The sequence below is a fragment of the Coffea arabica genome, chromosome 9c (genome assembly GCF_036785885.1).
Source record: "Coffea arabica cultivar ET-39 chromosome 9c, Coffea Arabica ET-39 HiFi, whole genome shotgun sequence".
Classification (NCBI taxonomy): Eukaryota; Viridiplantae; Streptophyta; class Magnoliopsida; order Gentianales; family Rubiaceae; genus Coffea; species Coffea arabica.
The window spans coordinates 564,142-581,439 of NC_092326.1; the positions used below are offsets into that span (position 1 = coordinate 564,142).

At 41.8% G+C, this 17,298-nt stretch overlaps 1 protein-coding gene across 1 annotated transcript; it reads right to left on the bottom strand.

Annotated features, from left to right (window-relative positions):
- Positions 1-15,760: 15,760 nt before the first annotated feature.
- Positions 15,761-17,017, bottom strand: LOC140014407 (uncharacterized). The gene has a single exon (XM_072065261.1). The coding sequence runs from the start codon at positions 17,015-17,017 to the stop codon at positions 15,761-15,763; it is 1,257 nt and encodes a 418-aa protein (XP_071921362.1).
- Between the last annotated feature and the right edge of the window lie 281 nt (positions 17,018-17,298).

Genomic DNA, 17,298 nt, shown 5'->3' on the forward strand with positions numbered 1-17,298 from the left:
ATGCACGCCGATGGACTTTTTTGTTGTAAGCCCGGGCCACACGTTTCTGATAGCACTGACCATGACAGATAGCATTGAGCCGTTTTTCATCGATCAAAGTCAATTGCTCATGGCGCTGCTTCATCCAATCAGCCTCCTCCAATTTAGCTTCCATGAGGATTCGTAGCGACGGAATTTCAACTTCAGCTGGTAATACAGCTTCTATTCCATACATGAGTGAATATGGCGTTGCCCCAGTCGATGTCCGAATAGAAGTTCGGTACGCCATCAATGCATAAGGCAACTTTTCATGCCAATCGCGATGCCTTTCTATCATTTTGCGGATAATCTTCTTCAAATTCTTGTTTGCGGCTTCTACAGCTCCATTCATTTGAGGCCTATAAATGGCAGAATTACGGTGTCTGATCTTGAACTGCTCGCATAGTCCATCTACCTTGTCATTGTTCAGATTCTTGGCATTGTCTGTAATAAGAGTTTCGGGTACTCCAAAGCGACAGATGATGTGATCTCTCAGGAAATTGGCAACTACCTTTTTCGTGACATGTTTGAATGACTCCGCTTCAACCCATTTAGCAAAGTACTCAATCGCCACTAATATAAATCGATGACCATTTGAAGCAGGAGGATCGATTGTACCAATCACGTCCATACCCCACATTGAACAGGGCCATGGGGCGGTCATGCTATGCAATTCAGTGGGTGGAGCACGTATAATGTCACCGTGCATTTGACACTTTATACATCTCCGGACAAAATCTATGCAATCATGCTCCATAGTAAGCCAGAAGTATCCGGTTCTCATGATTTTCATCGCCAGCAAATGGCCATTCATGTGAGGTCCACAAACGCCACTATGCACTTCTTTCATCATATATTGAGCTTCATCTTCATCAATGCACCTTAAAAGATTTAAATCCGAGGTTCTTTTGTATAAAACTTCTCCATTCAAGAAAAATTTTGAATCCATTCTACGCAGAAAACTTTTGTCCTTTGTATTAGCATGCAAAGGATAAGATCCTGTTTTGAGAAACTCCTTAAGATCATTATACCACAGAATTTTGTCGGAGGACTTGTCTACAACCCAACAGTGGGCAGGCTTGTTTTGAAGTTGAATCGGAATTGGCTCCATCCTCAATTCATCAGGATATTGGATCATAGAAGCTAAGGTGGCCAAAGCATCGGCAAATGCGTTTCGGGCTCGTGGAAGATGTCTGAACTCCAAATTTCGAAATTACTTGGCCAGAGTGAGCAGACTGCAATGATAGGGCGGAATTTTTGAATCTTTGGTTATCCACTGCTTCAAGGTTTGATGCACGAGCAAATCTGAATCACTGAAAGCTATCAACTCTTTGATTTCCATTTCTAAAGCCATTTTGAGACAAAAAATGCAGGCTTCATATTCAGCCATGTTGTTTGTGCAAGCAAATTGCAACTTGGCAGCGGCAGGGTAGTGCTTCCCTTCGGGTGAAACCAGAACAGCTCCAATTCCAATTCCGAGAGAATTCGAAGCTCCATCGAAGAAAAGCCTCCATTCAGGGCTTTGCTCACTTATATCATCTGTAGCGCCTACGAATAAAACTTTCTCATCAGGGAAATAAGTATGAAGTGGCTGATAATCTTCATCCCTTGGATTTTCCGCCAAATGATCCGCTATAGCTTGCCCCTTGACAGCTTTTTGTGAAGTGAAAACGATATCAAACTCTGAGAGAATTATCTGCCATTTTGCCAGACGTCCAGTTAACATCGGCTTCTCCAAAAGATATTTCAAAGGATCAGATCGGGAAATAAGATAAGTGGTATGGCTCAACAGGTAGTGTCTCAACTTTTGGGCTGCCCAGGCCAATGCACAGCAGTTTTTCTCAATGAATGAATAATTAGCCTAATACTGCATGAACTTCTTGCTTAGATAGTAGATGGCTTGGTCCTTCCTTCCAGAGTCATCATGTTGTCCAAGGATTTGACGACCCCACTTCTCCCAAGGGCGAACCCAAGGGTATCGGCGGGCCGCCTGCCTAGCTCGCGCCAGGACTCAAAACTTAAAGTTCGAAAGAGCACTAAATACAATATATACAATCCCAAAAGAGTTATAATTACATTCTCCAAAAGTATCGAGTCAAACCATCAAAACAAAAACAAACATCCTAACTGTTCAACTATTACAAGCCAATCTAACTATACTAGTATACGAGCCAAAAGTCCCCGCGTCGGCCCCTGCTAAGGAAAACAAAAGGAATGGGGTAAGCTATATGCTTAGTAAGTAAACAGGGGCGAAAGCATAAATTTCACGTAACAGTTACACAATAAGAGTAAAGCAAAAGCAGAAAAGTAACATCACATAATAAGGATACAGGTGGCTCCAAAGCCAACTCATGTGCCATGCGTGATCTCCTGCCGACACTCCGTCGACCGCAAATAATAGTCCGTAGAACTTCACTTGTACACCCACCGACACCTTATCACCCTCACTGGCCAGTCACCTCACAAACTTGCCCGGGCGAACGAAATCACAAACTTGAGCTTGAGTCACAAGCTCGGGTCACAAACTTGGTCACTTTCTCGGTGAACCGGATTCACAAAATTGGTTCATAACATGAACCTACAAACTTGGTGACCTCAGACTAAGTTGGACTGCCTTCGACCAAGCCCTTACCGGCTCGAATAGTCCAACCAGGTCAAGAGTTCGCCCCAAACTCACAAACTTCACAAAATTATTCAAAATCACAAACTTTGCAAACTTCACAAACTTTATTCGAAAGTCGCCCCGAGCCACAAGCTCAAGGGTTTTGGTTCCAAAAGGTTCATATACATATGCCAAGTACAATTATACATTCAAATTAGGGTTTAGGTCGAGTGCGATAAAGTATACACTCGCCTAAGTGCCCTTTTCACATATCTCAAACACATAGCAAAGAAAACACACCAAACTGGCCTGAATACTTACCCAGAAACTGAAATAGCAAAAGTACGAAGTCGGATCGAAATGAACAGCTAGTAGTGGGTCCCACCAGTTCCGCCCAACTCACCACCGTCTGAAATAGAGGATTGTGTCACATAATATCGCAAACGACTACTATCGTGCCTAAAACAAGCAAAACGGCAAAAACGGCACGCGCGCACGTAAATATGACGAACGGAAACGGAGACGGCCGTTAGCGGAAACGGCAGATTTGACACTCGTTTCTAGTTTATTCATAAGTTGAGTTACGAATATCGGATTAACGCGTATGAGACGCCATATCGAAGCTTAAAGGATGAACAACAACTGTTATGAAGACATCCAGAACTGAAACTGGAGGCTTTAGTCCCAAATGAATCAAACACAATCACTTACGAAATCTAGCCAATGCACAAATGGTCAGTTTTGAGTGCAAACTGTTTTCTATGCTACACACGTTCAAAAGAGCTGAAAATTGGCAGTTAGATAGTTCATTCCAAATGGAACAACTTTCATGAAGGTCGGCAATCCAAATTCGGAACGGAAATTGGTCATCAGGACCAAAACAGATTTCTGGTCATTTTCACGGGCAGGCCTTGTTTGCTCGGCTATATCTCAGGTTTTATAAATCCGATTCATGAAATTTCAAGGGCGTTAGAAAGCTCTGATATAGGGCTATAAGTTTGGTGTTTTGGTCGGAAGCCCAAACAGCTTGTAACTCAGTCAAATGTGAAGCCAAAGTTCCAGCCATAAACTTTCCAAAAACGTACCAGAATCACAAACCGTATTTGACCTCAATATGCGGTAATGGCACCAAATTCACTACGGTTATCGGATGGGGGTGTAAGACCCACCGTTTCGAAGCTAAGAAACAGGAGTACAACAATGTAGAAGGCCACTTAGTCCAAATCCTAGCACAACTAGGTCAAATATGCAAAATACAAATCCAGAATTACCAAAACAGGTTTGCAAATCACATAAAACTGTAATCGGTATATCTCAGTCCATACAAGTCCAAATGCCGAAATTCCAAAGGCATAAGTTACCTAAGACATCCAGCTACATTTCATCAGAAGAAACCAACTCTAAAATCCAAATCAATTCCAGTTAAAATGGCCAATTACTATCGCAGTTTTCGCATTCTGATCAAAGCAGAACAGCTACAGTAATTTCGTCATATCTCACTCTACACTAATCCAAATGACCTGAAATTTTACAGGCACCTCAAACACATCAATACCTACAACGTTCATGTTTTGAGCAAAGTCAAATTCGGCCTCTAACCCTATGATCCAAAACCGGACAGAATTAGGGATTATCAAACCCTAACTTTTCTCAATTCATTCCAAACCCAAAATTGATTGCAAATTCTTTTCAAACACACCTACTAGAGTCATTCCCCCTCATTACCAACCATCATAAACACCCACAACATCATAATCCAATTAAACCAGAAAATTCATCAATAAATTAAAAACTTCACCAATTCATCTCAAACCAAGATAAAAACCAGAAATTTCAGCACTTTAATCACTAATAAGCATAACTTAAGCTTCATTAAGTGCAAGAGTATGTTAAATCATCACTTACCTAGTATACAAGAGAAGAGGAGTTGTAGACCACCTTAGCTCTTCCAAACAAATCCACAAAACAACTCATAACCACCACTTGAAGATGTTTTATGGAGCAAAATCAAGGTTGGATGGTTGGTTTGATGATTTGGAACAAGATTGAAGTGTTTCTTCTTTGTACTTGGAGCAAGAGAGAGAGAAAGAAAGAGAGGAGAGAGCCGGCCACAAGGTGCAAGAAAATGGTGATTTTTGAGCAATTTTTGGATATTTAATCTTTTGGTCAAAAAAGTCAAGAAAGTGAATAGTAATTCTTAAGTCTTCTCCAATGAAATGGTGACACTTGTCACCACCATTAATGCATTCCTATCCTTTCTTTTCTCTCTCACATCAATCATATCTCACTCTCTACTTATCTCTTAACACCCGATAAATTTTACACAGTATCCGGAATTTAACCTAATTGGCCGAATTTTTCCGAACTTTTCGCACTAGTGGGTCCCACGTCCGATATACGTTCTTAATTTCTCAAAATCTAACCAATACTAGAAAAATCATCTAAAATCCATATTTACTCATGAAAATTATCCTGGAGAATTTTCTAATAAAGAAAATGTAGAAAAACGGGTTTTCAATCTTAACCGGAACTTAGGGTTTAAATCTTAATCCCTACTTAGGGTTTTCGAAATACTCCCAAAACCAAACGTTACCGCCCAAATAATGAATATATCAACGTAGAACGAACTGGGGCCTCACAATCTCCCCCACTTAGGACAATTTCGTCCTCGAAATTTCTATGAACGGAATCTATCAAATCTAAAGTAACCAGTAGCCTGTACCTTCCACGTTCTTAAAAGAAACGAGGCTCTTCATTCCAGTCCCTTCTCTAGTTGACGATCCAGGGTCGGTCTGGGTTAGTTGCTGAGTTCCTTTCTTTTCGTGCAATAAACCCGGGCAATTAGCAATTTGGTGCTTGGCGTTCCCACAGCGCAGACATCTCCTCCCCTTTCTCCAACAATTCACTTCAATGTGATTGGATTTTCTACAATAACCACAAATTGTCACACCACCCGCTCCACGACCCTTCTTAGCAGATGACCTACCTCGCTTACTCGGTTCTGGCCTTTGATTCTCAAGAGATGCGCTCCTTTTCTTTGCATGGAAGGTCTTCACTTGCGGCCTTGATATTTCTGTCCTTTGAGTTTTCTCTGGAACCCCCATAGAAGTAGTGCTCTGTGCCATTGCTAAGGCCTCCCCGGAAATCCCTTCGTATTTCCTTTTTAGCTCTAAGTTCTTGTGCAAGAGCTCAATTTTCTCTGAATACTCGTGCTTCCATCGCCCTTCCCAGTATGCGACTAGTTTCTTTTGGACTTCTATTTCGTCTCGAAGAACCGCAATTTCCTTATACATCTCAACCCAATGTGCCATCTCACAAAATTGCTGGAACTCAGATGGTAGCCTGTCGGGCAAAACAATGGGTCATAATCAATTCTTGGACACAAGTGGCATTCTCGGTCCATGTTTTGTTCAGCTATTGTTTCCTCCCTTTCTTCTCTTAACTCTCGGCCTCGTTTTGTTCCACAGCCATGACCATGTCCGCGACTATGTCCTCCTTCCACATATATACACACATATATATATAGTTTTCCCTTCTCTCTCTTTTCTTTCCAAAAAGGTACTTTAATGAATGAATGCAGTAAATTGACTACAATAACAAAATCCAACATACCAATTACACAAATAACATATCTCACATAACACGCCATATCAAAAGACGGACAAGCAAGTATACAAATACATATCAAGTTGGACAGATAACCATGTACACAAACACATATACTAACGTCAAGTGGTCGTAATATACAGGCGAACCAAAAGAAAAAGGTGAAGTCGTCCCAGTATCAGCCCGTCTGATCTCTCACGTCCCTTACTATCCAAACTAGATGTCCATTGACCTTTTGTACGCATTCTAGTCAGGCAAAGCCTGTTCATGTTTCCAAAATACAAGTCTCAAGTACCTAGTAGCTTGCATCGCCTCAATTCTGGAGTATTCGGGCACAAGAATCCGAAATAAGATAGTTCACATCTCGAGCTGGCCAGTCCCAAGAGTAAACCATCTACAAATCGAACTTCCTACCCAACATACCTATCTATGGTCCTTAGATATCATGAGAAAGATTGAAGACCTATAACACTTCAGGGTTTATAGCTTATGCTCGAACGAGCACTTAATCCTTCATACCTATTCACCACTCAACCCAAGCTCACTCCGCGCGGAGACCATGCGAAGCAGGCTCTAGGTTTTATCCCTCAATTGCTTGACTTTCAAATCAAATCAAATTCCACAGTTCGGCATCCTAAACTTCAAGCCTAGGATACACTACAGGAATCTGAAGCCTAAGCTCTGATACCAACTGTGACGACCCCACTTCTCCCAAGGGCGAACCCAAGGGTATCGGCGGGCCGCCTGCCTAGCTCGCGCCAGGACTCAAAACTTAAAGTTCGAAAGAGCACTAAATACAATATATACAATCCCAAAAGAGTTATAATTACATTCTCCAAAAGTATCGAGTCAAACCACCAAAACAAAAACAAACATCCTAACTGTTCAACTATTACAAGCCAATCTAACTATACTAGTATACGAGCCAAAAGTCCCCGCGTCGGCCCCTGCTAAGGAAAACAAAAGGAATGGGGTAAGCTATATGCTTAGTAAGTAAACAGGGGCGAAAGCATAAATTTCACGTAACAGTTACACAATAAGAGTAAAGCAAAAGCAGAAAAGTAACATCACATAATAAGAATACAGGTGGCTCCAAAGCCAACTCATGTGCCATGCGTGATCTCCTGCCGACACTCCGTCGACCGCAAATAATAGTCCGTAGAACTTCACTTGTACACCCACCGACACCTTATCACCCTCACTGGCCAGTCACCTCACAAACTTGCCCGGGCGAACGAAATCACAAACTTGAGCTTGAGTCACAAGCTCGGGTCACAAACTTGGTCACTTTCTCGGTGAACCGGATTCACAAAATTGGTTCATAACATGAACCTACAAACTTGGTGACCTCAGACTAAGTTGGACTGCCTTCGACCAAGCCCTTACCGGCTCGAATAGTCCAACCAGGTCAAGAGTTCGCCCCAAACTCACAAACTTCACAAAATTATTCAAAATCACAAACTTTGCAAACTTCACAAACTTTATTTGAAAGTCGCCCCGAGCCACAAGCTCAAGGGTTTTGGTTCCAAAAGGTTCATATACATATGCCAAGTACAATTATACATTCAAATTAGGGTTTAGATCGAGTGCGATAAAGTACACCCTCGCCTAAGTGCCCTTTTCACATATCTCAAACATATAGCAAAGAAAACACACCAAACTGGCCTGAATACTTACCCAGAAACTGAAATAGCAAAAGTACGAAGTCGGATCGAAATGAACAGCTAGTAGTGGGTCCCACCAGTTCCGCCCAGCTCACCACCGTCTGAAATAGAGGATTGTGTCACATAATATCGCAAACGACTACTATCGTGCCTAAAACAAGCAAAACGGCAAAAACGGCACGCGCGCACGTAAATATGACGAACGGAAACGGAGACGGCCGTTAGCGGAAACGGCAGATTTGACACTCGTTTCTAGTTTATTCATAAGTTGAGTTACGAATATCGGATTAACGCGTATGAGACGCCATATCAAAGCTTAAAGGATGAACAACAACTGTTATGAAGACATCCAGAACTGAAACTGGAGGCTTTAGTCCCAAATGAATCAAACACAATCACTTACGAAATCTAGCCAATGCACAAATGGTCAGTTTTGAGTGCAAACTGTTTTCTATGCTACACACGTTCAAAAGAGCTGAAAATTGGCAGTTAGATAGTTCATTCCAAATGGAACAACTTTCATGAAGGTCGGCAATCCAAATTCGGAACGGAAATTGGTCATCAGGACCAAAACAGATTTCTGGTCATTTTCACGGGCAGGCCTTGTTTGCTCGGCTATATCTCAGGTTTTATAAATCCGATTCATGAAATTTCAAGGGCGTTAGAAAGCTCTGATATAGGGCTATAAGTTTGGTGTTTTGGTCGGAAGCCCAAACAGCTTGTAACTCAGTCAAATGTGAAGCCAAAGTTCCAGCCATAAACTTTCCAAAAACGTACCAGAATCACAAACCGTATTTGACCTCAATATGCGGTAATGGCACCAAATTCACTACGGTTATCGGATGGGGGTGTAAGACCCACCGTTTCGAAGCTAAGAAACAGGAGTACAACAATGTAGAAGGCCACTTAGTCCAAATCCTAGCACAACTAGGTCAAATATGCAAAATACAAATCCAGAATTACCAAAACAGGTTTGCAAATCACATAAAACTGTAATCGGTATATCTCAGTCCATACAAGTCCAAATGCCGAAATTCCAAAGGCATAAGTTACCTAAGACATCCAGCTACATTTCATCAGAAGAAACCAACTCTAAAATCCAAATCAATTCCAGTTAAAATGGCCAATTACTATCGCAGTTTTCGCATTCTGATCAAAGCAGAACAGCTACAGTAATTTCGTCATATCTCACTCTACACTAATCCAAATGACCTGAAATTTTACAGGCACCTCAAACACATCAATACCTACAACGTTCATGTTTTGAGCAAAGTCAAATTCGGCCTCTAACCCTATGATCCAAAACCGGACAGAATTAGGGATTATCAAACCCTAACTTTTCTCAATTCATTCCAAACCCAAAATTGATTGCAAATTCTTTTCAAACACACCTACTAGAGTCATTCCCCCTCATTACCAACCATCATAAACACCCACAACATCATAATCCAATTAAACCAGAAAATTCATCAATAAATTAAAAACTTCACCAATTCATCTCAAACCAAGATAAAAACCAGAAATTTCAGCACTTTAATCACTAATAAGCATAACTTAAGCTTCATTAAGTGCAAGAGTATGTTAAATCATCACTTACCTAGTATACAAGAGAAGAGGAGTTGTAGACCACCTTAGCTCTTCCAAACAAATCCACAAAACAACTCATAACCACCACTTGAAGATGTTTTATGGAGCAAAATCAAGGTTGGATGGTTGGTTTGATGATTTGGAACAAGATTGAAGTGTTTCTTCTTTGTACTTGGAGCAAGAGAGAGAGAAAGAAAGAGAGGAGAGAGCCGGCCACAAGGTGCAAGAAAATGGTGATTTTTGAGCAATTTTTGGATATTTAATCTTTTGGTCAAAAAAGTCAAGAAAGTGAATAGTAATTCTTAAGTCTTCTCCAATGAAATGGTGACACTTGTCACCACCATTAATGCATTCCTATCCTTTCTTTTCTCTCTCACATCAATCATATCTCACTCTCTACTTATCTCTTAACACCCGATAAATTTTACACAGTATCCGGAATTTAACCTAATTGGCCGAATTTTTCCGAACTTTTCGCACTAGTGGGTCCCACGTCCGATATACGTTCTTAATTTCTCAAAATCTAACCAATACTAGAAAAATCATCTAAAATCGATATTTACTCATGAAAATTATCCTGGAGAATTTTCTAATAAAGAAAATGTAGAAAAATGGGTTTTCAATCTTAACCGGAACTTAGGGTTTAAATCTTAATCCCTACTTAGGGTTTTCGAAATACTCCCAAAACCAAACGTTACCGCCCAAATAATGAATATATCAACGTAGAACGAACTGGGGTCTCACAAAGGACACAACCAACTGCTCCTTCAAGCACGGATAGGTACATGATTAATGGTCGACCCGGATTCGGTGGCACCAAGACTGGTGGATGCAACAAATAATCTTTAATCTTGTCAAAAGCCTGTTGGCACTCCTCATTCCAATATAACGGTACATTCTTTCTCAATAATTTGAACAATGGCTCGCATGTGGCAGTTAGCTGGGCAATGAACCTCCCAATAAAATTGATCTTCCCTAAGAAACTTTTCACGTCCTTCTGAGTTTTCGGCACTGGCATATCTCGAATTGCTTTGATTTTTGCTGGATCAAGCTCTATGCCCTTCTTGCTGACAATGAATCCCAACAGCTTACCTGCGGGTGCTCCAAAGGCGCATTTTGCAGGATTTAGCTTCAAATTGTACTTCCGCAACCTTTCGAACAACTTCTTCAAATCAACCAAATGGTCTTCTGCCCTCTTAGACTTGATTATGATGTCATCCACGTAAACCTCCATCTCCTGGTGGATCATATCATGAAACAAGGTGGTCATGGTCCTCTGATAGGTAGCTCCGGCATTCTTTAAACCGAAAGGCATGACTCGATAGCAAAAGGTGCCCCAAGGGGTGATAAAAGCAGTCTTTTCTCTATCCTCTTCTGCCATCAAAATCTGGTGGTATCCAGCAAAGCAATCACAAAAATATTCAATCTCATGCCCAGCAGTATTGTCCAGGAGAATGTGAATATTCGGCAAAGGAAAATCATCTTTAGGACTGGCTTTATTGAGATCTCTATAATCAACACAAACTCGCACCTCTCCACTCTTTTTTGAAACAGGGACTGGATTCGAAAACCAAATTGGGTAATGGGAAACAATGATAATGTTGGTTTTGAGTTATTTTTCAATTTGCTCCTTTATTTTGAGGCTCATATCTGGTTTGAATTTTCGGGGTTTTTGCTTTACGGGGGGAAAAGAAGGGTCTGTGGGTAACCTATGCACTACTACGTCAGTTGAAATGTCAGTCATATCATCATAGGACCACGCAAATACATCCTGGAACATAGTCAAGAATTCAAGCATCTCCTTTTTCTGCCTCTCATTCAAATGAATACTAATTTGTACCTCCTTAACTTCATCCTTAGTGCCAATGTTAACCTTTTCTGTTTCTTCCAGGTTCGGTTTTGGTTTCTCCTCATATTGTTCAAGGTCCTTTGCAAAAGAATCAAATACCTCCTCATTATCACTCTCGCTTTGGAGTTCGGATTCACAGACCTCCAAGTCGTGAGTGATATAGAGATTGCCATTATCGTATTCCAGAACTGTGATATCCAAAGGGTCAAATAGTTTTATTTTTGGCCATCTGAAAGAATTAACGAATGTGGGATAATAAGCAAATAAGCATACAACAAACAAATGGTCAAGCAATACGACAAAAATATAAACAAATGAATAAACAAAACAACATGACAAGAACAACTTGTGCATTTTATAAAACCTTTGATTGAAAGCAAATGGAAATGAAAACTTAACAATATTTACATGCGCAAACGTTAGTCAAAAAGTAAAATTATTTTCATTGGCTATTTACAGATGCAAAAGTATTTTCATGAATTCACATGAATGATAAACCCCTTTCAGTTTACCGAAACTCCTTCCGAATGGGTAGAAACTTGGCTGTCCAATTGGGAATTGATCCTTCAGGGATGTCAGGAAATTCAGCTTCGTCTAGAAAACTATCTTCAAATGTTGCCCCAACGAACAATTGGGCCAAACTAGCTTCAATTTCGTCAACTGGGTTAATTTCTGACATGATCACCTCGGCTGGTCGTGGGAAAGTATAATGCAAGGGTGGAATGTCAAGAGCCCTTTGCCTTCCTTCTTTTTCCGCTTTCTTACGTTCCTTCATTTCTCTGATATCCTTAGCGGTCGGTCGGAACCCTAAACCAAACGAATCCTTTTTCTCAACAATCTCCACTGGCTTCAAAATTCCTTGCAAATCTCGTCCCAGCCCTTTGTCAAATTCATAGCCTCCACGGATCATTTCTTTAGCCATCATGACACTGGCCTTTGACAGAGCTTGCTCCTCTTTTGTTATCCAACTTACGGAAACAATATCAGCCGTGCTATGAGGGGTCACGGTGGCATTTCGGCTACTCTCTTCTTTGGACTCAGAATCGGTAATTACAAGGCAATTCTCCTCGGCAAAGATAGTTATCAGCTTGTCATTTACTATGAATTTCAGCAATTGATGTAATGAAAAAGACACAGCCCCAGACTTATGAATCCACGGCCTTCCAAGCAGAACATTGTAAACACTAGGAAAGTGTATGACTTGGCAGGTTATTTGAAACTGGGCGGGCCCTATCTCGACGACTAAATCCACTTCCCCTATTGGCTCTCTTTGCGCTCCATCAAACCCTCGAACTATGGTCCCTGAAATCCTCAGCTTTATGTCTTGCAACCCTAGCTTTTCCAAGGTACTCCAAGGACAGATATTAAGCGCAGATCCATTGTCAATCAACACCTTCGGCAGCATTTTCCCATTGCACCTCACAACTATGTATAGGGCCTTGTTATGTCCAATGCCTTCCACCGGCAATTCATCGTCAGAAAAAGTAATTTGTTTGGTAAATAACACACTTCCAACCATGTGTGAGAAATTATCAACTGAAATATCCTTAGGGATTTGAGCTTTAGTCAATACTTCGATCAGCGTGTCCCTATGCATATCTGATGAAAAGAGCAGGTCCAACATGGATATCTGAGCAGGTGACTTGTTTAGCTTCTCGACTACATTGTATTCGCTTCTCTGGAGCCTTTTAAGAAAATCCAAGGCTTCTTTCTCGGTGATTGTTGGTTTAGCAGGCGGCTCGGAGTTATTTGCTTGAACCGGAATGGTAGTTTCAAACGGACTGGCAGTCCTCCCCGATCTAGTAACCACTGACACTTCCTTCTTTGCAATTGACCTCTCCCCAATCTGTATGGCAGGTTCATCGTAATTCCATGGCACTTGCTGCAGACTTAAAACAGGTTCTTGATTCGGGAATTCGATGACTACTGGCTCTAAAGTCTCACTTTCGGTTGGCGTGAGATCCAAGATAAAAGGCTTTTTATCCTCTTCGAATGAGAGCTCTATGACAAATGGCTGGTCTGTGATCCCAAACACTTCAGCTTCCCTTGCCAATTTTTCGACTTGTTCCACGTACTCCGCATCATCCAGAATGACCCCAATGGTATTAGCATGTTCCGGCAAGGGGTTCCTATTTACATTCGACCCTTGTGTCTCCCTTTTTCTGATTACAATCTCTCCGGCTTCAACCATGTCTTGAATTCTATGCTTAAGGGTCTTGCAATCAATAGTTGAATGTCCGGGGGCCCCTGAATGATAGGCACAGACAGCTTGCGGGTTATACCAGGCGGGCATGCCATATGGATAGGTAGGAGGGGGTACCGTACCAATTTTCCCGGCGGCCTTCAACTGGTCATACAGTTGATCCAGAGGCCTGCCTAAATTGGTAAATGTACGGCTAGGGGGTCGGTTGTAAGGTTCAGGAGGTTGAGGATGGTTGTAAATAGGTTTATTTGGTGGAGGAAATCTTGGGTTATATGGAGGGCGAGGTCGGTTTTGGGGTGGAATTGGTTGAGAAATTTGAAAAGGAGATGAAGGTGGGTTAGGCTAGCTTGGGCGAGTTTGAGGGTGGTAGATGTTAGCAGTATATACAGGGTGCGGGTCTGAGTAGTAAGGGTAATGTGGTTGGTGGGTTGGATTGTGTTGGTATCGGGGTCGGGGTGAAGGGTTTTGGTTCCAAATAATGGTTGCATCCCCCTCTTTCTTTTTGAACGGCGGCTTCTTCCCACTACTTCCTTGCCCTTGCAAAGCTTCCAATTGCGATTTCAGGGCAGATACGTTGACAATTTTCCCGGCTCTCACAAAGTCATCAAACTCCTCGAGTTTATTTACAATTGCAGCAAACGAACACCCGGTCATACGGAAAATTTCTTCGAAATATGGAGGATCATTCGCCTTTATGAATGTGCGAATAATTTCATCCTCAGTCATCGGTGGCTCCACTTTCGCAGCTATCTTTCTCCATCTTTTGGCATATACCTTATGATCTTCAGATGGTCGCTTCTTCGTTCCTTCCAAAGTAGTCCGGGTCGGTGCCAGCTCGCAATTATACTCGTATTGTCTAATGAAAGCGTTGGACAGATCGAGCCAAGTTTTCACCTCTTCTAGCTTTAGGTTTGAGTACCAATCGAGAGCATCCCCTTCTAGACTCTCTGCAAATAACCTCAATGGCAAGTTCTCATCATCCACCGGTTTACCCAACTTGTTGGCAAACAAACGCAGGTGTGTTTTAGGGTTGCCTGTCCCATCATATTTGTTGAACTTAGGGGTCTTGAACCCCACTGGCAGTTGTACGTTCGGAAACAGGCATAAATCATCGTAGTCTAACACCCCTTATTTGCTTAAACCTTGGCTTTTCCGGATGAATTCATCGAAACGATCTAAGCGTTTAAGTAACTTCATATCAACTGGGGTAGACGACTCTCCCATTTCTGGCTTGTTTTGAAAAGTGTGCTCCGGCACAACGGGCTCTGCGGTAGTCTGGTGAAAAGTTTGTGGATTCGGATACATGTTTGGGTCGATTTGAGGCTGAAATCCTTGCCCATAAGGGGGATAGAACGGAGGATTTTGAGTATAAGCATATTGCGGGTTGACAGCTCCCTCAAACGTGGTTTGCATTGAAGGAATAACAAATGGTAACGTGGTTTGAAAGGGAGGAATAACGAATGGTTTGGATTGTGGTTGTGTGGCGGGCACAGGCTCAGGTTGTACTCCGCTACTAATGAGCTCGTCGATTAACTTCTTTTGAGCGGCCATTTCTGATGCTATTTCCTCAAACTTGGTGAGTAATTCAGTCAACTGAACCCCAGGACTTGCGGCTTCCCATTGGGTAGTTGCAACGGCCTTATCGGACGATTCTGTCTGAGTACTCATGTCTACACGATTCCTTTGGGCCTTACTTCGGGATCGCGTAATAATGGGGCTTTTTCGAAAAGCTATTTTGAAATTTTACCTGAGAATGCAAAAGACTTCTTTAGATACACCAATTGTTATTAGATTTCTGCAATTTATTCAAAAAAGAAAAAGAAAAAGGCATGAGTTAGTAATTATTCGAAAAATTCGGATGCATGTCCTATGGGGGGACCCTTTTTGTGCCAAGGGTAGGCCTAGCATGATGCGAACCTTTGGGGTAAAATCTCATTTTCAAACCTGTAAGTGAATTTAGAACTTTGAAATGGAAAGCGTCTCATAAATTGTGGAAAAGTTCAATCTTTCTTTACAACCTCGTCAATGGTCTTAGTAACCATGTTTACAAAATCTCTATGTCTCGAGAGACTTGTACTTTGTGATTCTCTAGAGCTCCCTAAACTGAGCTTACGAGCTCCTTCCCTAATCCTATCAAAGGCGTCTATGGCTTCCTCTAGCTTCTCATTCTTCTTCTTCTCCCTCCTCAGCTGCACCTGGGTATCTTCTAGAACTCTGTTGGCCATTATAAGTTAGGCTTGAGATTCCTCTAATTCTTTTCTTAGCCTCTCCATCCGTTTTTCGGGACTGGTTGATGCTGATTGTTGCCTTGCCCTATCATGTTCCACCCTTTGCTTGATCCACTCGTTGTACCCAGGCATAACCGCAGGTGCCATTTTGTTTACCATTTCCAACTGCAAATTCTCAAGTCCTCGCAAATTTCCCCAAGCCTCTAATATCATACTCCGACTCTCGGTTACCGTACCCAATCTGAGATCTTTAACCCCTTGTACCATAGGAATGCTTTGCGGGTAGCCAAACTGTCTCATAACCCTTTGCGGAATATAGGCTACTAGACCATTGACTCCAGCTAAAGGGATGAAATCATGTTGAGTGGTCCTAAAAGCTGGGTCCCTAACTTTGGTCCAATCTAAAACCCACTGCACCTTTTCTGGTGTCAAATTGTTGAACTCTTCGATAAACGGACTTGACGACATTACGCGGTAGTAGCGGCCGACTCTCTCTCGATGCGAATCAATCCAATTCTCAACTGGGAGGCAAGAACCCAACGGATTTAGTAATCTCTTCGCCAAATGTTCCATGATCCACATTTGGAGTATCAGATTCGAAGCATAGAAGAACCTCCCTTTCCTTTGGCAATTGGTAAGAGTTGAGAAAATGTCTGCCATGACAACGGGTATCAAAGTTGGTGTTGTCCCACGAATTCCTAGAAAAAGGCTTTGAATCATGTTGATGGTTGCAAATGTCACCTTTCCATGCCTTTGAGGGAATAGCAATAAGTTAATCAAAACCAAACCAAAAGCTTGCATACGTTTCTCTTCCCATTGCCCCCTTGTTATGAAGAAATCAATCTGATGGCGCTCAAAAGACTCTCTTTCCCCAAATCGGTCATATAGAAACCTCAGTGGACAAGATCTAGCATCGGGGTGTTGGTCTAAACTATTGCTCCTTAATCCTAAAAATCGGCAAAACTGCTCTCTGGTTCCTCCGCTCGGGTATACCATAGGACTGCCCTTTCCCGGCATTTGCAATAATCTCTCTAACTCTTCTAGGGTTGGGGTGTGTTCGCACATTCCAAATCGAGAAACCGAGGCATCTGGATCCCAATAATTGATCAGTGCTTGAATGGCGGACACGTTGGGTATTATATCGACCAGACTCGGTAGATGTCCCACGTATTGAAATAGCCCCCCAATTTCATAGGATAGGTTGTTCCTCCACTGATTCAGCTCTCGGGGGACTTGGTTGAGCATTCGATACTGCGTCATCTGAATGGTGAATTCACTTAGATACCGTTACCTTGGGATTTTACCCCTTAGGTTAAATTGCAAAAAGTAGACGTGCAAAATCCCAAAAGTAGGGTTAAATACCCATGGGATTAGGGTTGGCTTCCCTAACAAGGAAATTGCCTAATTGGCGTTCCTTCTAAGGTTTAATGCATGATGCAATTTATTAAAGCAATGTAAATACATGACAAATATGGCCTAAAGGACATAAATAATGCACCGGGGGAAAGGTCTAAAATGGAATGTATTTATTGAAAATTAAA

Coding starts and splice junctions, on each gene's coding strand:
- LOC140014407 (XM_072065261.1), bottom strand. CDS start 17,017: ATGACGCAGTATCGAATGCTCAACCAAGTCCCCCGAGAGCTGAATCAG.